At 39.8% G+C, this 23,047-nt stretch overlaps 1 protein-coding gene across 4 annotated transcripts in view; it reads right to left on the bottom strand.

The window, feature by feature from the left end:
• The window catches only part of LOC139624290 (dmX-like protein 1), a 54,954-nt gene that overhangs the window by 14,028 nt on the left and 17,879 nt on the right, over positions 1-23,047 (bottom strand). The window contains exons 16-41 of one of the 4 annotated variants that reach the window (XM_071483303.1): positions 22,867-22,969; positions 22,614-22,733; positions 21,911-22,129; positions 20,154-21,403; positions 19,579-19,837; positions 18,670-18,803; positions 18,081-18,267; positions 17,855-17,965; positions 17,068-17,237; positions 16,341-16,438; positions 16,015-16,180; positions 14,132-14,260; positions 13,830-13,968; positions 11,781-12,577; positions 11,311-11,409; positions 10,775-10,942; positions 8,322-8,513; positions 7,504-7,580; positions 5,357-5,478; positions 4,355-4,612; positions 3,698-3,900; positions 3,220-3,368; positions 2,881-2,966; positions 2,540-2,741; positions 1,870-1,987; positions 1,405-1,467 (exon numbers count right to left, since the gene is read on the bottom strand). In XM_071483303.1, coding sequence (XP_071339404.1) covers positions 1,405-1,467; positions 1,870-1,987; positions 2,540-2,741; positions 2,881-2,966; positions 3,220-3,368; positions 3,698-3,900; positions 4,355-4,612; positions 5,357-5,478; positions 7,504-7,580; positions 8,322-8,513; positions 10,775-10,942; positions 11,311-11,409; positions 11,781-12,577; positions 13,830-13,968; positions 14,132-14,260; positions 16,015-16,180; positions 16,341-16,438; positions 17,068-17,237; positions 17,855-17,965; positions 18,081-18,267; positions 18,670-18,803; positions 19,579-19,837; positions 20,154-21,403; positions 21,911-22,129; positions 22,614-22,733; positions 22,867-22,969 — 5,619 coding nt within the window. The remainder of the gene's footprint in view (positions 1-1,404; positions 1,468-1,869; positions 1,988-2,539; positions 2,742-2,880; positions 2,967-3,219; positions 3,369-3,697; positions 3,901-4,354; positions 4,613-5,356; positions 5,479-7,503; positions 7,581-8,321; positions 8,514-10,774; positions 10,943-11,310; positions 11,410-11,780; positions 12,578-13,829; positions 13,969-14,131; positions 14,261-16,014; positions 16,181-16,340; positions 16,439-17,067; positions 17,238-17,854; positions 17,966-18,080; positions 18,268-18,669; positions 18,804-19,578; positions 19,838-20,153; positions 21,404-21,910; positions 22,130-22,613; positions 22,734-22,866; positions 22,970-23,047) is intronic. The other 3 variants (XM_071483304.1, XM_071483306.1, XM_071483305.1) reach the window with 3 other exon arrangements.

The raw sequence follows: 23,047 nt of genomic DNA, 5'->3' as shown, positions 1-23,047 counted from the left end.
ATAAGACAGGCATGAGATTGAATTAAAGTCTACTACATTTATTCAAGGGGGAAAGACCATGTCTTTTTCTGTCTGATGGAATAAATGAAAACTTGACTTGCAGAAATCTAAATATGGTGGTTTGCCATCTCCGCCGCACACAAAATCCCTGTGGGACGCAGATTCACTGCGACAGTGTTGGGCCCATTAATCAAAAGCTATTCAGCTTCATAGCTTGTCCTCTGAGAGACTGGGCTAATTAACACTGAGCCAAATGGAGTAGCTATAACATGGCAGCTTGCACAGTGAGAGAAGATTAGAAAGCCTCTATGAAGCATCAGTGTACAGTATAATTTAAGATTTATGGTTCACATTCACATGAATATTTAGAATGCTAAAAGTAAGATTAATATCAAACACTGAGTTCATGGTCTTGAAAATACAAGTACTGTAATTCTGTCAAGATGACAGTTTTAATGTTTCTTTGATTATATGTGACAGGCCACATTTACTATTCTACTGTGGCAGGCAAATATAGTCACATGACGTGCATGTTCCCATATGTAATCCACGGAACAGTTTGTACCACCCACACTACAGTATGGTGAAGTGAAATTTAGTCAATTTTCACATATGTGCAGGATATGATACTGTTTACTCATTGCTCAATCTACCGTTGTTTATGTTGAAAACATCACACATTTTTATAAACATGCCCAAAAAACGGATAAAACAATGCCATTTTGTGGTGCAGGCTGGTTCTTGGAAACACATTTTATGATACAAATATCTCATGATTATGATGTATGATTTAGACTTATCTAGTGTGATACTAACACCACTAGAGAGTGATGTTATGGTACACTGCAGACTGTAAAGTGTAAAGTGTGCTGGTAAACTGAGAGACAAACCTTTTGTCAATGGCGACCAAAGTTATCTAAACATTTTTCATGTTGTTAAAACAAGCAAATGGCATGGTTTTACTTGTTAGATGTTTAATTGTCAGTATTATTACTTCCCATCATCTATTACCGCAATGTTTGTCCAAGAGCTAATTAGTTTTTGAAATTTTCCAATATCAGTGCCGATGCAATACCTTACACTGCATAATATAAATGTTTATTTCTTAAAAAAAGATTAAACACTAAGCCAAACATGTTTAATGTGGTCTTAACACACACAGCCAAGAACTTTAACCTAAAAATAATACAGTTCAAAATTACTATAAACCTTTTATTAAAATCAGATAATATCTGATCATAGATTAAATCAACAAGATAGAAAGATCAAATCTATTAAAGTTAAAATTAAAATCAAATCTATTCAAGCTTATTACAGAAAGTATTGCAAAAGACACTTAGGGTTTGATACCCAGCCCATCCCACTCCAATACCATAAGCAATCATTTATCTGAAGTAACAGTACCTGATTGTTTCCTGTCTCGTCCATCCCTGAACATTTCATATTGTCAGTCTGGTCCTCAACCGACTTTAATGATTGGGGGAAGCAGCACGGGGCAGACACACCCATACACACACACAAAACACACACAACATACAACAACAACCAGTGATGAACCATGCAAACACACACAGAAACTGAATTATTGTGATGTTAATCAAACAGGGTGTAATTATTTGAATAAAATTAAAAGCATCATGCAACTGGAGGCAGTAATAGTACATGCGGAACAAAAAAACAGCACAAAGGCGCCAACAGAGATGTCAAAGCAATAATGATGCAGTTTGTAAAGGGGGTAAATACAGTCATGGGTTGTGGATTTTTACAAAATAGTTAATGCGTTATTCAGTGACAATTAATACAATGTGCTAGTTGTGCAACATAGTGACAACTCATACAGTGGGTTGGCATGGTGTAAACATGGTGTACCTCATTCGGGTTCCGTTTCTTAGTAAAGATGTTTCTAATGAAAGTCTCCTGTACTTCTTCCTGCTTGACCAGAAACTGCCACAAACGTTTCACTGGCAGCGAGGTATGGTGGTTAGTCCTGAAAAGAATAGAAAGTCTCCTGCATATTAATAATAATGCTCAATGAATCAGCTGTATCAGTTCACTGAAGCACGATTAAATGTGTAAAAAAATATTATTTCTGATTTAGTGCTGATCTGAAAACTTTATATATCTGGTGCTTAAGGCAAGACACATCAAATGCACATGCACAATGTTTTCCCTCCACTGTAAAGCCCCATGGTACATACTATACAGGCCATGTGGAAATCTACAGGGGTCAATCTGTACAGGGATAAAACTGTGGGTCTATGGTTTTGATTGTATGGATGTTCTGTACAGATACATCTGGTGCTGAAGGCAAACTGTAATCAACAGAACAGCATCATGTTATCATTAATTCACGATGTTTAAAAGCTGAACATCTGAAACGTTATTGTAAAGGATAAGTCAACTGCTTCATGTACGCACGAACACAAACTATTTTTAAAGCGAGTCAAATCTTTGGGGGATTCAAGTTTAACTAAAAAAATAATTTTTTCATAAACATTTTTTTTGTCTTGTGTGACTGATCTCCAGCTCATGGTGGTACCTGAACGGTGTGTTGGACGGTTCAAACAGAGCCTTGTGTCTGAGCAAGGCGGGGCCGGGTGTCGCTGTTTCATCCTGGGGGTGTGTGGAAATGTATTTGGAAGGGGGCCCCCCGAAGATCTCCAGTCTTTTCTGCAGCAACTGCTCCCAGCGCTGCAGTGTTTTCAGCACAGCGTGACACAGAGGAGAACCCACAGGCAGATCTGCATTAAAAAGAGGCAGGCACACAACAACAAGGAGGCAATAAAATTAGCTTTGATAGGCAGTGAGAGACAGGGAGGCCCTGATCTACATCCTGGATGTTAGTACATCAGAGGGTGTGTGGTGTATTTAAGTGTTTACCTAATAGATCATATCCTGCCATTGGGTAAAAGGACTTGAGGTTGACCAACACCAGCTGAACCATTGCCAGACGCATTAAACACCAGCTGAGAGGAGAAGAATTCGTTATAAATCAGATTACAGTTTTGAACATAAATACTCTAGGTGGGTTTTAAGCTGCCTTCCAAAAACCTGGAACCATTAATGTGGAGCAAAATTTAGAGGCAGTGCAATCGGATACAAAGTCTACGGACAGTCACAAACAGTTGTAAAGACAAACAGGTTTACTTTAGGCAGCTTGAAATGAGGTGAATGTGAGTCACTGTTCACTGTAATATCTACTCAGTGCTGTGTCATCACCTGTATGAATTGTGGTTCGAATGCTCTCGTTGTGGAACGTTGGGGTCAAACACATCTTCATATTCGTCGTCATCTTCGTCTTCATCCTGGCTGCCCTGGCTCTCTTCAGAGTCATACTCAATTCTGTTTTCTGATGGTGGCAGCAGAGGCTAAAAGACACAAGAGCACAATAACAACAATGAAGAGGACAGATACACATACTGTTTTAGCTTAACACAACAGAAACCTGCGATCATTTCCTTCATTTGCTGCCAGTCAGCTTTAGTACATGTTGATTATTATTGCAGATTAATGCATTGCAATTATTACAAATTGCCAGTGTATTTCCATAACATTGACACTGACTGAGCACAATATGATAAAAATATATTTATGTTATTATACATGAACCCTTATTAAGAATCATTATCCTAAAGATAAGCCAAGTTAGTCAACATAAAAAGGACACTGTTTTTTTCTTTTTTCTTTTTCTTTTTACCTTGGCAATAAAGTAATCCCAAATGCTAAGCTCTGGGGGGACAAAACGTTCTTTAAAGATGGAGGGAGCTTCTTGTTCCACTACAGGGACATGTTTGGGACTGGATGGCCCCTCCCGCTCTATCCCAGACTCCTCTCTGGATCCACTGCGTGATGACAGAAGCTTGAATCGTCTGGACTTCCTGTCTGAGCCACTCGGAGAGGCTGGGGTGTCAAGAGAAAGTGTTTGGTAAAATACAATAATATCAGCTGCCATCACAACCACACACATTGCATTCAGGCTTAACATGTTTTTTTTTTTTTTTTTGCAAATTACAATTATGTCATGTTAAAATATTGAAAAATCTCCCTAACAAACAAAACAACACCACAAGAAGAAAATAAATAAACAAATTGAAAAAGTAGTTCAGATAAACAGGAGTTGCAGTTGTATTACATCAGGTTCTCTCTGCCAACCATGAGAGTAGCACATAGAGAATACGAGGGAAACAGCTTCAACTCTAATAGGTTGATGGATTTCTGACCTCCAGTAAGGAACCTAATGAATTTAACTGAATTGATTTGATTAAGCTACTCGGTCAACACCCAAAGAAAAACCCCACACAGACAGACAGCCACTCAGGCAGACCGTCAGACAGAAAATCACATAGTGACCTACCTGGTGGGGGTGTTCTTGTTGGGCTTTTAGGTTTCTCTATGACGGGGGTCCTGGCGCCTCCTCCAAACACCGTCACCCAAAGCTTGCTGTTGAGAGGGTGGGCCACGATGCGAAACAGCTCGTTGCTGGAGTGAGTGGCCATGCCGTGAACAAACAGACTGAGGAAGACAGCAGTCAGGATCTCACAGAGCAGCACAGCCAAGCCCGGCTGGCTCTCCTCACCTGCTGAGCTTAGCAGACGAATCAGAGAGGCGATTCCTGGGGAGCGTACAGGAGAGCAGGATGAAAAAGAAGAGAGAAATACAGCAGCATCTGTAAAAGCACTTCAAGTGTGTAAACTACAACATTAAATCTATTTGCATTTGAGAAACAGAAAAGCAGAATATTTTGTCTACTGTAAGACACCGTTTTGTGGAATATATTCAGATTTGAAGATTTGATGAAAGGATACTGACAATATTGTATATTTCTCTTCTTGGCAACACATCCCATGAAAAGACCAAAACCAACGATTAACTAATTCTACTAAAAAGTATTTGTGGTCTGTGTAGCCAGACCTTTATATAGCACATTCCTTGGTGCCTTCTAAAAACTATTAAAAACGAATCAGTGAGCCACAGTATCACGCTGGGTGCCATGCTTCTTTATTATGAAGCACATGGACACTATATTTTATTTCCCCACATCCCACCTATACCATCTTACAAGGGTAAATACTCACTGGAGCCCCAGGTGTTTATTACTCTGCAGTTGAAAATAGTCAACAACAATAACAATTGTTACAGCAATTTACTCATGGTCAAGTCTCTGTAAAAATAACAAAATCAGACTATATATACATGACCTGTTTTTAACAATTTAAATCTCCAGTAAGAATAAATAAGCTTGGAACTGAATGCTACCGACAGGAAAGAGAAGTTGTTGGTTTTTTATTCTTTAACAATGAGAAACGTTTGTTTCTTTTAATTCACGCCAAAAATTGATCTGTTTTCGTTGATTTACCTGGCCACTGTGCAGGAGATGTGTTGGGCTGCACAGACTCATCCATGCTGACAGTTCTGACTGGCTGCTTCTGAGACAGCAATACACTCTGATACACAATCCCTGTGAAATGGTTCACATGGCTGTGGGAGATGAAACAGACGAAAGAAATGGTCCCCATGGAGTCAGTATGAGGGCACAAAGCAAAACATTTATATAAAACATGAAATACTGCACTGAAAAGTGAAATTTAAAAAATTGGGTTAGGTGGTGTAAATATATAATGCCTAAATGTTTTATCTTAAATGCTTTAACTTGGCTCTGAAGTCTTGGAAACATCAGTTTGGAGAAACGCTTCATGATGAAGCAGGTACAGAAAACTCTACTGCTTTTATGCTTCATATAGATGTACCTATTGGTTTTTTACTTAATAGTTAGCTAAATTAAACTCAAGTTAACGTGATAACAGATAAAAGCAGAAAAAAGACAGAAAAAAGCAGAACTTGTATTAAAATGCTGTCAAAACACTCAACCCCCGCAACCTACATCCTCAAAAATGCGTTTTAAAAAATTCAAACTTCACTCACTGTCTCTCTCACACATTCGAGAAGAAAAAATAGAAGCACAAATTCATCAAACCTAAGCAGTAACACGCCCTAGGAGATTTTATATCATAGTTACCATAACAAAGACAGTGTTAAATTAGAAATGGCCTTGCAAATCTAGTTAGACTGTTGAACTCCCAGAAGCATGTGATAGATGGCTGCATGTGTGCATGTTATAAGTAGAGGATAAGGAAGATGCAAAACCAAGTGCTCATTTAATCACATCGGTTCGAGTTGTGTGATGTTTGAAATACTACGTTCAGTGAGCTTGCTCTGAAAGACTAATGAATGTTTTCTCTCTTAGGTACAAAATTCACCCCTTTTGACACATACTTCAATTGATACTTGTGATTCTATCTCTGGTGTCACAGCATTGTGGCTTTTATGGTCCAAGTCTTTTCAAGCACAAGTTAAGATAATTCTGTACAGCATCAAACAATTTGGCAAAACCGTGACAGGATCTCACACAGCAGCACAGCTGTATGCCAAATGGGTTATTCAAAAACAGAATAAAAGACTCCCACACACACTCATTCATCCATCCAAGGTTTAAAACCTACTGGGTTGTTGATAAAGAGATTTGGGGTTACGGTACCTACGCCTCTTAAATAAACAATGTTTCTTCCATCCGTCAAAACCAATGATCAAATTAAGTATTTACAATAAGAATAAGAAACAGCAGCCATGTAGCTTTCATAAATCAGTCTCAACGTGATCAAAACAGACAAGTGACTGACATATTTTTAGTTAACAAACTTCTAACATGTTTTTTTTTTTCCATGCCTTAAATCACATCACTATAGAGCTTTATAAAACAAGCCTCAAGCATGTGCTAAGATGATTTTTCATACACAAAACCTAAGACATCCTGAAAAGCATTTTCCACTTCAGTATTAGATTTGTAATGTTTGACTTGAACTGTATGTGTGCATCACCCTCTTATTATAAAGTATGCTTGGTTACCAGCAGTCGTGTCCCTTCCCCCTTATTTCTTATTATTCTGCTCCAATAAGTCTAAAAACCCTCTAACACACAAACAAATGTAACCAGAGGTCACAAATTAACATTATTTTTGTCAGCATTTTGTCTTTTAAATGCTAATGCTAAGAATCGTATCACTCAAGACAGATAAATAATCCAGTGGTGGGTAGTGCCGTTAATGGAGTCGTGTCATGGTGAATGTGGTGGAAAATGAAAAAGTTGTATCAAAGTCAAGCATCGCTTGAAGAAATATTAAGAATTCAAGAATCTTGCTCGGAGAGCTGCTGCCCTGTAGTTACCCACTATGAAGTCAAACCTTTTTGAGTCAGGTTGCATAAAAGCTTTTTCAAAGACTGGGCTGGGACATGCAAAGATTTATTTCCCTACATCCCCAAATCATTGTTAAGAAATGGGTGGCTTGAAAATAGCTCAAGGTTTTCCGATACATAAGTGATGCGATGCATGAGTTCAGTATGAAACCGCAAATTATGGTGCTTTGTGGAACAGTCAATGTAACATGACAGTCTAGAGGGTTAACAGCCTAAACAGAATGGTAATAAGTGAGAGTATTGAGGCACTTACCTGTAGGTGTGTCCATCGCACAGACACTGATATATACATGCAGACAAGGAAGCAGCTAAGGTGTGCATCACGTAGATCTGAAATAAGAGCCAGGATCAAAGAAAAAGAAAAACATGCATTAGCATTAGTTTGATTGAGGTGCACTTTTCTCTTCTACGTGTATGTGAAAGGGGTTGCTTGATTTGAAGTACTTGGCTCTTCTGTTCCCTTCATCTGCGCGGAGCTTTATAGCATCTTTCAGCTCATAGTTTCATGGCTCACACTCTGACTGTTTTGGTTTTGGCTCTCAATGCTCTCAAGAGCAAGGAGTTGATGAGCAAAACAAGACATTAAAAGGGGAGTGAATATTGGACTTACATTAATCAGGTTGACGCAGACATGCCTTCTAATGAATGCTTATGCATCTGCTGGATGTCTAAATACGCCAACTGTTAGCTAACAAGTTAGCTGCATATCAACTCAAAATCTGATAATATGTCAGTGTTATGATTACTACTTCTTTCCATTGCCCACATTGGTTAAAGCCATATTGAAGAATTAACACACAAATGAAAAAAATGAAATTTTTATATCCACATCATTCTTTAACACTCATACACAAGATAAAGTTCAAAAACAATTATGATCACACATATATGAATTATTTTCTTAAATTGTGTACAAAATGGAACACATCTTATGTGTGGGTCATTGAACACATTTCCCAGTATTACTGCTTGCTTTCATAAGATGTAAATGTATTGCTCTTGCAAGAAATCACTGACTCTTAGTGATTAAAATCCCAAAAAATAGATAAATGCAACCATGGACTGTCTCACCTCATTGTTAACAACATCAGGGTGTGGAGGAGAGTCGAGTGCATTGATGGTCTGCAAGATGTCATGAGTCAGGTTGGTCAGGTAGACGATGGGATTGGCCACCACTGTCTTTACGTTGGCTGTGCAAGCCATCAGAAGAGGGATAGAGGTGGGTTGGGAACTTGATGTCACCACTGATTGGATGGAGTCCTCCTGTGGGCAGAGGTCAGGAGTAACATGTCAAATCATTAGACTATGTCAACAGGTACACTAAAAAAACAGATGCCCAAAACGGATGAATGCACACAATGTTTTGATATTGTTGATCACAGTAAACTAGAATTACTGCCTCATAGTTGTGTGTCTCCCAGCCAAGTTGCAGGAAATATGGGCACCATCTCCCTTTCCTGAGTTACAGCATTGAAAAATGGCCAGAATTGTTTTTGGCAAACATTATGATATCACAGTGAAGTTGACCTTTGATCATTTGGATTTAAAATGCCATCAGTTCATCATTTTATCATAATAGACACATCAAATTAATCAGTTCATCCTTGAGTCCAAGTGAATGCTTCTGCCAGATCGTTGTGATGAAATTCCCTCTGGGTGTTCCTGATATATCACATTCACAAGAATGTGAGGTCACCATGACCTTGATCTTGACCTTTGCCCACCAAAATCTAATCAGTTCATCGAGAACATGGTTCACGAGGGACAGACGGGCGGATGTATGGATGGACAACCGAAAACATAAAGCCTCTGGCTCTGGCCTTTGCTAGAGAAGAGGTGTAATAAAAACATTCAAGTGTTCAGTGTTCACAAAAAAAACCATCTTCGTCTGAAAATGCATTTATACACTGGAACAGACACTGTACATAACAGTAAATTAAAAAAAACAGGAATAGATACATTGAACTTTCTCATATCTTTTTTTTTGGAGGGTAGAGAAGACAGCTCACAAAGAGAGCTAGGAACTGAGTGGCACTGCTTTGAACTGTGAAACAACCTTTTCCTGAACTATAATAAAAAAAAGGATGAGTCAACTACTGAAGTGTCATACATGATCCCGTACTTTAGAAAAGGATGTGTTTTCCAGTGCATGTGTGAATGACATTTAAAAAGCCAAAAAGAAAACATTGGCAATGGAGGAGTGTCTGGTTTTGTGTGTGTTTAGATTCCTGATCATGACATACCGCAGGCTTATGTTCATTATGCTTGATGGATCATATTCAGTTGTCACTAAGTTCCCTAACAGAAGCTCCATACACTGACTGCAGTCAAGACAAAGGAAAAATACAAAAAATTCCTGAACAATGGAGAACATCGACAACCATGGGACCAAAGTTGGAACAACAGAAACTGCTTTTATTCCAAAATCAAAGAAGAAGAGTAGAAAGGATTCCCAGTGCCCATCAACTGTGCTAACATTCAAAAGTGTTGTTCCCATGCCAGCTCACTGAGTTGTTTACCTCTGAAAATTTGACTCAACCTTCTAATAGTCAGCCTAAGGCAGGGCCTCCCTCAGGAGGCTAAGAGTTTCAGCACAACCTGTCAACCCATTGCTGGAGGTGTGCAGACAATCGCCAATGCACAATAAGTAGATCTGAGAGAGTGTTTGTGTGTCTTGGGAATCTGGTTACATTAAGACAAGTTATCAGATGTCTTAAACGTCTTTCATCCGCACGTTGCCCTTCATCTACTCAGTATCCTTCCCTTCATACAGAATATGAGATCACTTATGCTTAAATGTATTTACTTATATCCTCCTATTTATGTCTGGTGTTGATTTGATCATTCCTGTGTTTATGTTTGATTGTAATCATCATCAAATAATCCTATAATTTAATCTGGCTGTAAAGCACTTTGGTCAATGTTTGTTGCTTTTAACTGTGTTTATTTACATATATACATAGATATCTAAATAGTAATAATTAAAGCCAATAACGTCACATTTAGTTTGTGTTGTCCGCTATATCCTTTGACTTATGAAGTCTCGGCAGGCTGACTACTTATATCACCAACTGTTTTTGATGAGAAAGTCTTGGTTGCAAAACCCTCACTTTATTTTATATAAAAGGGAAAAGGTCAAGCAAAGCATCTGTGAAACTGTAATCAGCATATGTTTGATAATTTTAAAATTCATATAAGACCCAGATCAGTAAACAATCACCAAATGTTCTTTTTTGTCTCATTATGTATGAATAAGTCATATTTAATTCACCACAAGTTTACAGATACAAAATCAAGAGACTGCAGCACTAGCAAATCATCCTACTAATCACCAATAATTATATATTTCAATTAATTGCTACATGATTAATTTACTTAATGTTTGATCACTACTACCGGCAACCTAAACAGTCAGGCAGGATAGTCCTTTAGTGGAAACAGTTATAGAGCCAGACTAACTTGGCTGCTACCAAAAATCTGTTTATCGGTGGCCTTTAGTGTGTGTCTGTGTATGTCTTAATTACCTGGTGAGACTCTTGAAGCAACAATATGAGCTCCATGCGTACAGAAGCCAGTCCTCCACCGTGGGAGCCATGCAAGCTGCAGTAGCTCAGAAACATCCTCAATAAAGGCTGGTTACTCTGCAGCCAGTGTCTCCTGCTCCTCTGGCTGTCACCACGAGGGCTCTCAGGCTGGAAAACCATTTTTGCTCCATTATTTTATAGACAAATCAATCAACATCGCTGTAAATATGCCAGTGTTAATATTTGTATGCAAAAAAACAATAAACTAGTGGTTCTTTGAATGGTTATTTTAATTTGTGAATACACATTAAACTCTGCAAGGGAAGGTATATATAATAAAGTTTGCTGCTGAAACAGAATCAATGGTTTTCGTAGCCCAACAACAAGTCTGACCATCAGAGATCAAAGGAAGATTGATTCAACAATCTCTTTTCAAATAATCACACACTGTGCTGTTGTCTTAATTTTTATTACAGCCAGTGTTACATTGATTCCTCATGAACAATCTAGAAGCAACCAGCTATATATATATCTACCTGTTCCTCCTCCACCACCCCAGAAGCAGGGGCATCACCCTGGACACACAGCTCTGGCAGGCAGGGCTTGTAACTGCAACAACGCTGGAGAGCCACCACCTGGGGAAAACAGAATTTCATCTTAAAATCGATTCATCAAGAAGGAATTTATCATTTAAGTGTAGGAGTGAAAGCAAAACATTTCACCAAAATGTCAAACTGTTTTCACAGGAGAAGGCAAACAACTTCATAAGAGAAAACCACTGGGGTTATTTCCATTATGAGGTTTATAGGCACTAACACACAGAGATAAAATTGAAACACTGAACATAAAGATGAGAGAGATGTGTGGGAATATGCAAGTTACAAAAGTTTTATTGAGTGAACCTAAGGGTGCAGTCTGAATAATGCTTCAGCAGACAGATGGATGTTATACTATTATCAAAACTAAAAAAATCTTATGGGTTTGACCTGTGTGTGTGTGTAATTACCTCTCTTTCTAGCCACTGGTAGAGCTGGTAACGTAGTTTCCCCCCATCAAGTTCATATCCTGTCGACAGCGTCCGAAGCTCATTGGTCAGAATCTTCAAGCAGGCAGTAAACTTCAGCTGGGCCGCTAAGATGTCATCGGAAGGTGCGATGAAGTCATTGCTGTCCGCACTGTCCTCTCCTGTCACTGTCTCCATTAGTGGTGACATAGCATCCTGTGTGTCCTGGAACACACTACTGTTGTCTGCAGTTCTACTGCTCTTACCGTTTTTAGTTTCTTCTTCATCCTCATAATCTTCTTCATCATCTTTGTCACTGTCCCACTTCAGCTCCAGGGGCTCATCTGGAAGTGTCAGTGACGGCTGGCTCCAGTCAAAACTTAACACTGAATCTGATTTACTGTTGGATAAGCTGTTCCCATCTGACTCGTAGCCATTCAGAGGCGGTTGGGACCAGTCCTGGTCTGATGCTTGTCCATTCTTGCTCCCAACGCTGAGTTCAGCAGTGATGCCTGTATCCTCCTGGTTCAGGGGTTTGGAATGCTTGCGGACTTTGGGCATCTTGGAGAGGACTTCAAGTGCAAGCATGGGGCAGCCAGCTTGTAGGTGTGCATATGCAGCTGTGAAAAACAGTCTTCTCTCCTCCAGGCTAATGGAGTCAGCCCTGCGACCCTCAGCGGTCAGGCCAACTTTCGCCTTGTCTGAAGAGCCAAAATGGCGGCGAAGGAGGAGTGGGTGGGTACGGAGGTAGGTGTAAAAGTTGAAAACCTCAGGGTTACAAGTAGACACAAAGGAGGGACCTGTCATAGATAAAAAAGACAGAAATGGAAATGATCTGTGTGTGGCAAAAACAGCCACTTTTACTGCTGTGACCAATGTGCCTACAATGACAAGTTGTGTTATTGGATCAGACTTGGAAATGGAACTATAGCAGGTGCGACTAAATCTTTGTTGAATTGCCACACAAACTAAGGCATACAGCCACAGTATGTGAGCATTTATACAAAGACAAACTGCATCCTGTGGTCACTTGTAGGCAAGTAGAGGGTGGAAAAAAACTGACAGTGTATTGAGAGTGGCTGGTGGACAAAAAGTGATGCTTTTTGTCCATCTTTTTTTATCTAGGTATAAACAATGTCAAAGTACCAGACATCTACTGAAAACCCAGCCAGGACAGTGCATCATCTATTGAGTAGAAGAAACATTTTCACCTTTCTCTAAGTCAAGAGTTTTCTTTCTCTTTAAGCATATTAGATGTGCTTTGAGAACATCATTTATGAAAGACATGGGATGTTAATCTGTGTCTGGTTTGGCTCTTAAGTCAATATGAGGTTCATATCAAGTTCAGTTCTTCATCTATTCTTAAGGCAAGCCTTGTATATTTTCTTCAATTATATGGTCTTCTGTGTCCCATAGGATGCAATTATTTCTTATACTTATAGGACCAAAAGTAGTTGCAAAGCTGTGACATTTTGTGAAAGTAGAGAATTTGACCTTAATGTCATATAACAGTCTGTGGCACTTATAATCTAGCCCTGTTTTTACCTGCAAGGCTGTATACAACAGGCCTGTAATGTCCACAAAGTGAACAGGGTATTGAGATATTTTCAAAACTTCTGAGAGTACAGAATATATCTAATGGGAAGTCAAATTGACTCAATTTCGGACACAGTTTGGACACAATGTCCCATTCCAGTGAATGGAAGTGGAAGTATGTCCAATCCTTTGACTGGTACTGTATATTGTCAATACCAGCAGTCAGAGCACATGAGACATAATGGATTCTGTCTAAATAATCACCTGTTTTTGTTTTCTTGCTTCCTCTCAAAATGTGAATGTGAAAATCTGGCAAGTGCGTTACAACAGGGTGGTCAGCTAGCTTCTACTGAAATTGTGAAATAGTAAACGTAGGGGTAACGATTCTGTAGGTTATCAATTAAGTGTAAAAATACATATTTCTGTGGTACACAGTACCAAACTGTACTATTTTTTATTTCACCTCTGCATAAAGGTAAATTAAAAAAATAAAAAAAAGGAGCACTGCAGACCCACCAGCCTTACATTTGCTCTCAGTGGACCCACAACTATTGCTGTTAGCAGGCTGCTCGAGTAGAGTGTCCAAGGCTCTGCTGTAGTCCTCCAGTACCCAGTGAGCCATGCTCCGCAGGAATGGGTCCTGGTGGGCTGGAATCTGAAATATACAGAGAATTACAATGACTCATTCCAGTTTCTGCAGTGCATAAATTATCAAAATGCTGGAGTCAAACAATACTGGGTAGTTTGATGAAATAGTGCATTTTCCACAGTTAAAACAATAGCTTGTGGAGGCTGCAACATACACAGCTTTTATGCACCTGCTTGTCTTGTCCCAGAACATGTCTCTGGAGGATTTTTTTATAGGTGGATGCTGTCTCAAACTCAGACTCATACAATCTGGAGATCACCAGAGCCAGCTGCAGGTCCTGCATTTTCTCTAAACACACCTGGAGGAAGAGGAAATAAAGTGTAGTCCGTTATTAATTAAAAGGGATTTTTGAGTTATTGGCACAGGACTTAATGGAGTGTGACAAGACGAGACATAAGCAGACAAATAAAGCATATTCTGGATACACATTACTGCAGTAGGACATAATGATTTTCGTAAGTTACCGTTTTCTTGTTTAAAGGAAAGAACAAAAATGAATTGTTCTAGTTGCTTGCAACTGGTAAGGTGTGAGGTGCATTTCAATGAGACTACCTCCCAGCCAGGGAGACTTAAAAAAACAAAGTCAACGATAGCCCATTGCCTGGGTGACTCTCATTTCCATAAAATGCTTAGAGAAGCTCCAGTTACTCACACAGATAAAATAATGTGACTCATCGCTTCGGGGATTTTCTAAACAGAAATAACCTTGATGAATAAAAGGTTAAGTAAATTAAATGGCCAAAAGCAGCCCTCTTAATATGTGACCAAAAAGATTGAGAGCTCTATGTTTTATGTGGGTTAACGCAACAGCCAACAATCATGCATAAAAACATGAGGTTTACACATTAACAAACAAAAACTAGAGGGGCACTTAGTAGAGTTCATCTACCAAGGCCAAATAATCCTACTCGTGTCAGTCTGGCTCTTATAATAGAAAAATAAAGGGAAAAAGGAAGTAATTTATATCATAAATGATTCATTTGACACCATAAATTTGTCTGATTTTTATGCCTCTGCACTGGCGACAGCTGTGGCCTGAGGCATTATGTTTTCAGGTTGTTCCTTCATCCCATTCTTATGAACGTGATTTCTCAGGAAGAGCTTGAGGGAATTTCTTCAAATTTGTCACAAACTTTCACTTGGACTCAAAGATGAACTGATTAGATTTTCTTGGTCAAGGGTCAAGCTTATGGTGACCTCATGTTCTTGTGAACATGGAATATCAGGAATGCCCACACCCATTACATTTTAGTTCAGATCCAGTTAAAGGGGTGGATCTGGGAACTTTCCTCAACATTGTGGGATGGACCATATTCAACAGTTTTGTCAGTTTCTAAGGAAATAATGTATGTTATGTAATCTTCATGATCTTTATGTAAAGTAGAATCATCAATTTGTGGTTGTAAGCCTCCACCAACCAATCAAGTTGCAGGAAATATGGAGTATTACAACCTCCCCTTCTGTTCCTGAGTTATGGCAGTGAATAATGGCCAAGAATGTTTTTGCAGAACATGATGACGTTATAGTGAAGTTGACCTTCGACCGACACTTATTAGATATTTCTGTAAAATTGTGTCATAATTTGTGTCTTCAGATATGGCCAAAAACTCATTTTTGAGGTCACAGTGACCTTGACCTTTGAAAATCTAGTCTGTATATCTTTGTGGTGAACATTTGCACCAAATTTGAAAAAATTCCAAGGCAGTTCATTCACAAGAATGAGACAGATGGATGCATGTACGTATGTATGGACATTCCTATGTACTTACAACCTGAAAACACAATGCCTCCGGCCATGAATGTCACCAGTGCAGTTATGAAAAGAATGCCACATACTGTTGGCACTGTATATTTTTGTGAATGTGGTTTCTCTACTTTTTACTATATCAAACACTGCCAGTGACTGTGAATTTTGTGAATGAAGATAAGCAGACTTAATTTATACTGAAAACAAGGTCTTTAACTTAGGTTTAGCAGGCTAGCAAGTGGCAATTGCAACTGAAGGAGCAAGTACTTCTTGCAAACAATTTGTCATGTCTATTTTCCACTTGCCTCAACAGCATCCTTAAGGGATCCAGCTAGAAGGAAGAAGGCTGCAGAATGCTGGAACCGTTGTTTTCCCAACAGAGAAAAGGCGTTTTTCAGTGCTGCTTTCCTCCACCGGTCCTCGCTGAAGTTGTTGCGGAAAAACTCTGTCATTTTGGCATTCTTCTGAGACCTGAAGAGAATGACAATATGAACAAAAATGCTATCATGAGTCTTCAGTGATCTGACATTGCTCATCTTCTTTAAGGGCAGGGGCAAATATTCTGATAACTGTATATGCGCATGTGTGTGCATTTGTATTTCATATGCAAAATCATGTCAGTTCTGCCTACCTGTACAATCCCCAGACCACTGCCTTCTTTTTCAGTGCGAGGTAAAATATAGCTGCATCCAGAGGATCATTGCTTCTCTGAAAAGCTGCCTTGGCAACCTGACAAAATAGAGGAAAAAAATACATTCAGCTCAGGCCTCCTCAGTCTACGGTATACAGTCTTATTCACAGAAAAAGTTGTGGCTTTATGGGTCATTTCATAGAGTAGTATGCTGTATTTTATAGCAACCTCAGCAAAATTCCACTTTAGCTACCTGACAGCACTTCATAAAAGAAGCAATCGATCTGAAGTACATAGGGCTAACACAATAATGGACAACTTTCAAAGCTTTAATGTGTAAAAATGAAAGAAAAGTAGATGATGTTTGGCATTTGCACTTGAAAAATGACTAAAACCACCACAAAATAGATTCCTTTTCTGTGAAATGACTTTCAATACTAGTTTGAAATACATAGGAAAGCACCAGATGCTTAACAATTTCAAAATGCATTTGATGATTAAAATAAGCTAACAGGATTGCAAACTGATTGTTAAACTGAACTCCACAGAGGTAGCTCCCATTTCATATATACCTCCTCTTTTACTTTGATTGGCTACTGACTGAACAACCTGCAAAATTTGTACCTCAGTTTATAGAAGCTATTTCAGTAAAACTGGCACTGGATCGCCGCTTAAGATTTGAGTACCTACTTGACTATGAAATGACTAATGAAATTAACCGCCTCACCTTCTCGATGCACCTGCGTAGCTTGTTGGTGCTGCGCAGCCACCAGCCCACGCCCATGGAGCGGAGCTCAGGCCAGGTGGGCTCTCCCTTCTGCAGGGCAGGGAGCATGTTCAGCAGCTCCTCCTCAGCTTCAGAGTGGAAGGCCCAGGCATAATGACATGTTGACAGACCTATAGAGACAAGAAAAAGACATGTGGAAAATGGGGATGATTCAGTATTTCGTGGGGAGAATGCGAACACTGTAGATATACATTTAACAAAAAACTGACTACAGCAACTTGAGCCAGTAAATACAGAAGAACAGTCAGTTCCATATATTTATAGCACTGAATTGCCTCCTACAGCTTCAGTGTTGTACTGCTACCCACTGAGGAGCAGACAGAGATAATGTGCCTTGCTCAAGGGTAACTTTATTGCAATAGGTAAGGATGATAAATAGACTATGGCTTGTTCGGTTCTCTCACTGAAACTTTTACTGACTTACAATCGAGACCATCAGTACCTCCTCTCTGTATAGCTTTAGGAGTCTTTATAGTTACTGCCCTAATATGTAGTTGAGCACTGAAGCTATACTTGAAGGAGTGCAGGGAGGCAGCTCTTTAAGCAGCAAGCTGGAAGCTCACATTATGTCTTGCAAGATCATACAAGGCCTTTTAGAAAAAATAGTAATTGTACTAGTCATTTGACTTACTAATGGATATTTATCAGTGAATTTGGGTCTACAAAAAAGAATCAGCTATAGAATGACCCCAATGATAACTGTTTGAAAACACCTAACTCACTGTACCTTGCCGTAGCAGCTGTGCTCGGTGTGCTGGAGGCAAGGAGGTAGAGAGGAAGGTATGCAGTCTGACAGCCAACAAGAACTTGAGACCACACTCATCCAGTGTCTCTCCACCTGGTAAATGAGCGATGGACAGCTTACTAATGGCATTTCAAAATGTTATTACATCATGTCATGGAATGGAGAACTTATCTACTGTATTACTATCCATTTTATTTCCCTGCAATACCTTTGCTCTTGCCCTGACTGTCCTTGAGGTCTGTACTTGTGGTAGCAATGGTGTCGGCCAAGGCCATGAGAGACATCTGCTCCATACGAGTTAATCCTGGCAAACTGGAGTGAAGGAGGTGGCTGGACAGAACCTGGGCATGTTCTGGACCAAAGTACGTAGGACTGTACTGGGATAGGTCAATAACCTACAGACGGGGACAAAGACAGAGGAGGATCTGTGAAATTAATTGCACGGTTATTTCTAAAATAATAGAGAGAGACAGGAAATAATGTTAAATGGGAGAGCGTGTCATGGCTAGATTCAAACTCACCACAAAACATGCATGATATCGTTATGTGCACATTAACTATACACAAGACTAATTATATGTGCAAGCTTCTCATAATGCCTAAACCTTTGGACAATATCTAGAGACAGGCAAGATTTTTGATGCATTAGCCAGGGACATGCTGGTTTATCTTATAATGCACCAATATAAATGTGAAATTAACCTTGATGCATGTCTGAGCTACACACTGGAATGCTAAAAGCCCATTCTCATTATTGTAAAGTCTCTTTAACCAAGCACAAGCTGACGGAAACTGACCTTGTTGCCTGTTTGTTCCTGATCATTCTCCAGAGGATCCAGGTCCACTATGCTGGGTGTATGAAATAGCTCATCATAAGCATCCATGTGACTGGAACCATGCCCACTATCTCCACTCACACTGCCCACTTTTTCTGTAAGGAGACACAAGGCAGAGCTAAATTACACAACATATGTATTCCAGAAGAGACCTGAGGAAAAATATCCTCCTGCCGTGGAGACAGCAGATCAAATTAAAATACCAAAGATGAAGATTTCTTTTTTTTTTTACCTTACAAATGTTTTTGCTTTCATTCTTCTGCTTAAAAAACATACCTGTAGCACATTTAATGTTTCAGGTAGCCATAGTGCAGGGTACGTTTTTTTAATACTTTTTTGTACCACTGTGTTCGCTTAACTATGTAAACTCACTTAAATTGACTTGCACTGAATAATATGTTTTTTAAGGAAGTCCCAAGATCCTTTATTCATTGCTTCTTAGTTTCCTAGTTCATGTTTTGTGAATATGGTTTATATTTAATTTTTCTGTTTTAGCAGAGTTTCCCATACACTGATTTATTTGTGGCGCTCCACCACAACATCAACATTGACTGTCACATATTATTATTAAAAATGGGTAAAATCTTGTAGTCATTCACAGCTCATTTATTCATTCAGCCCCTCCTTGCCCTGCTCATGTGTTTCCTCTCTCTCTTACACAAACACATTGACAATGGACCTGTCTGTCATTGTTGCACTGGCCATCAGGAGGACAGAGAGAGATCCTGCCTCATTGTCCTTATGAAACCCCCCCTGCTTCCTGGTCCGCTAATACAATCAAATTTTGTGGGAAACGCTGGCTAGGTACAACTGAAAGTGTACTTAAGTTTACTCTTATTCATTACTATTATTATTCTATTGTATACCCACCAGGTTTTGGTGAGGTATCCTCATCAGCTGCCAGAAGGGCATACAGAGGCAGGGGAGGGATGGAGCTTATCTCCGTGTAGTCAGGAGTGGAGTTCTCTGCTTTGCTGAACATCTTGGGATCCCTGGCTGTGCTGCCTCCTGCGCTGATGGTTCGAGAGCGCAAACGTTTCTCTGGATTGTTGGAACTGTCCTTAAGTGCCACAATTTCTCCAGCAATGCATTTCACCAAGTGGGAGAGGATGGCCTTGGCACGGTGAACCTGAGGATAGACAAATAATATTACACATTTCAAACATAAGTCAAATTATATTACTTTGTATATTATTTGTAAATCAACCACAAGAAATGTCAACTTTCTGGAAAATGTAATTATTTTTAAAATGTATTGGTTTGATTTACTACAGCTTCAAATCTTAAGGAAGAAGAAGAAAGAACTGACAAAAGTGTCATATTAGCTGGAGAAGGTTCTTAAACTTAAATATAAATAAATTAAAAAAATTAAAAAATTAAAAATTATGTGTGTGTGTTTGTGTGTGTGTGTGTGTGTAAGCAAGTATAGACAGTATTTAACTTACCTTCCCTAGATCCATGAGCTCCAGTAACTGTACAGGATGGTATTGGGGCAGAGTGGGAAAGAGTTGGTGAGCGGCTTCAAAAAGCCCAGAATCTTCCATCTCTACAGGGAGGTCATAAGCTGTTCTCTTCCCGCTGAGTTTCTGAGCCAGACTCATCATGGACCTTGTCAGGGCCTTTTTAGGGGGGGCTAGAGAAGACACTGGAGCCCAGGGACTAAGTCCCTCTTCCTGGCTCTGTCTGACGGCTGAGATTATGGAGGAGACACTGCTGCTGATGTCTGCGTCTTGGGCAATAGCAACGTTGGGTTTGGGTGGTTTTGGGGGCTGCCACTGGGAATAGACGTGCATCTCACAGTCCATTCCAACTACCAAGATGCCATCTCTCACCCAGGAGAGGGAGACTGGGATGGGTAATGAGCCTTCAACAGAAGAGACCAAATCAACTGATCGAAGCAAGACCAGGCGAGACAAGGTCTGGTCTTTATTGGCATCAGATGATAGACCCAGTTCTGGAGGCTTCCCAGAGAGACGGCCATACATATAAATCTTTGTCCCAATACCCACAGTCAGAACATGCGACCCATCCTCTTGGGAGACCCAGTCCAAATGAACCAGGCTCCTACCAGTGGTACCAAGACAGTTCTCATTAGGTACGGAGAAGTCCACGTTACTTGGAATACTGGCACTTCCATTTGTGCTAGTGCTAATACCATAGTTAGCTGTGGGATCTGTGCTGTCCAGGACTATGGTCTGCTCTAGAATCCACTGTGAACCACCTGTGGACTCACACTGAAAGATGCCAATGTGGACCAATGGTTCTCTAAAGTTTGCTAGGTTGGGGCTTGCAGTGAGATTTGAGCTGTGCTGTACAGTCAGGGTTGGGGTCAGGTGGGCATTGTAGGGGGAGGATGCCAGGATAGGAGGAGAAGTCAAGAGTCCATGGGAGTTTAGATGAGGTGTTGAGTTCAGAGGTGTATATGGTGCCTGCCTGTAGGCAACTGCAATCCGTCCAGTGTGACAGCAGCTGACCTCTATGGGGCGTCCTGGCACACTTACTGCACTGCTGTTGGGAAGCCTCTCCTCCACCCGGAGTGGCCATTCCTCCCACTGGTACAACAAGCTGTCCATACTAAAGGGCTCTGCTGCCACAACTTTACACCTCCAGAAGCGCACCTTTCCATCAGAACAGGAAGTAGCAAGGAGGTAAGGCACACGGCCAGCTGGCAGAGAACATGATGCACTCAGGTGACCTGGGAGAAAAGTTGACAATACACTTTTAGGCTATTAGTCGGGAGTTTTTCTCAATCTTTAAATTCTAAACTTTTATATCTTATCTGTGAATTTCTTTGAATTCATTTTACATTTTAAAAGACGCCGGAGCTTTGTTTTCCAGATGTTTTGTGTGCTTTGTAAAAATTTTAGGTATAATTTAAAAAAGTTTTTTCATGCTGAAAAAAAATATCCACCATTGTCAGTTTCTATTTTCCATTCCAATGATAACAGAAGTAGCTTTTTCTTAGTTGATGAAGATAACAAAACAATTTAGGTGCAAAGAGAAATGTAATTATTATTACTACTATAATTAAAACTAACAGTGCTGCTACTATGGTCAGTATTGCCCTTACATGCAGTAACTTGTGTTTTGCTCAGGCACTGTGTGCTTAACCTCAAAGCTGTGATGTCTTCTGCATTTCACTACCAGAAAGAGTTTGTGGACTGTCATTTTTATGTGAATGTGTGTCCTCATTGTCCCTCACCTGCTGAGGGTTTAACACTGATGGCTTCCACCCCTTCTGGCAGAGCCATCTCTTGGCTGTACAGTCTTTGTGTTGTTAGGCTGAGGCGACAGGCACTCTGCAGATTGGAAGTGCAGGTTTTACTCTTCTGAGTTCCTGAAGAAGTGAATGTGTCAAAGTTAAATTGAGAGCTGTTTATAGGAGAAGCTGTGGTGGCATCCTTTTCTGTCATGGTCTCCTCTGTGGGGATACAAATGAGAACAGGGAAAGATTGCTTAGAAAAGCAGAAGAGAGAATTTCTGAAAACCCTTCTACATTATTTATTTTTATATTGCCTAGTGACAAACACATAATTAGAGTCATCATTTGAATTTTAGGTCTATAAATATATTTTTCAGTAGATGTACTACCATAGCAAGTCAGTTTAAACAATATTCTCCAAACACTGTTCACAACTTCTTAGGGTGTTCAAAAACAGTTGCAAGTTTTACAAGGTCAATACATAATAACACATTTCACATTTCTTTACTGCACATTTATTGCTCATCATATTTTTGTCTGACAGCTTCCAGTTCTTGTGACTTCCTCAGGAGTAAAAGAGTTGTCATTCATCTATTTGGTTAGGGATAAGAAGATAGATAACAAGACCTTGTCCTGATGCAACTGTTGGTCAAAAATTTTCCTACATCCTGCGAACTTTAAGTCTTTTGTTCAAAGTACCCACCCATGGTGACAGGTCGAGCAGCAAGATGGAGATGCCACATGTGGAGGAGGGAGCGACCTGTCAGGGTTAATTCAACCACCACCAGGAAAAAACGTGCCGAGAATGTCAGCTCACCAGAGGCTGTAGAGAAACACACGGATACACAGGGAACATGAATTAACTATGTTTAAAATGGTGCAAATATTTGACATCGAACTTTTAAAATATATACACTTTAAAGCACTGAGTTAGAAAAATACATTTTTATCAATACCAGTGTGGGAGGAATCAGGAGTGCCCTGTGTGCTCTCTGTACTCTCACTGCCAAGGATCAGATCTTCCTCAAAAACATGCAGGAGTTGGGTCTCCTTCCCCTGCTGTAGAGAACAGCAACTTTTATCAAACTACATCAGAGGCAGACACTGAACAACATGCTTTATCTACTGTGGTGCAAA

The sequence above is a fragment of the Trachinotus anak genome, unplaced genomic scaffold, assembly GCF_046630095.1.
Source record: "Trachinotus anak isolate AG129_WGS33_773 ecotype Australia unplaced genomic scaffold, CSIRO_AGI_Tana_v1 ptg000008l, whole genome shotgun sequence".
Classification (NCBI taxonomy): Eukaryota; Metazoa; Chordata; class Actinopteri; order Carangiformes; family Carangidae; genus Trachinotus; species Trachinotus anak.
This window is presented reverse-complemented; position numbering and strand designations above follow the sequence as displayed.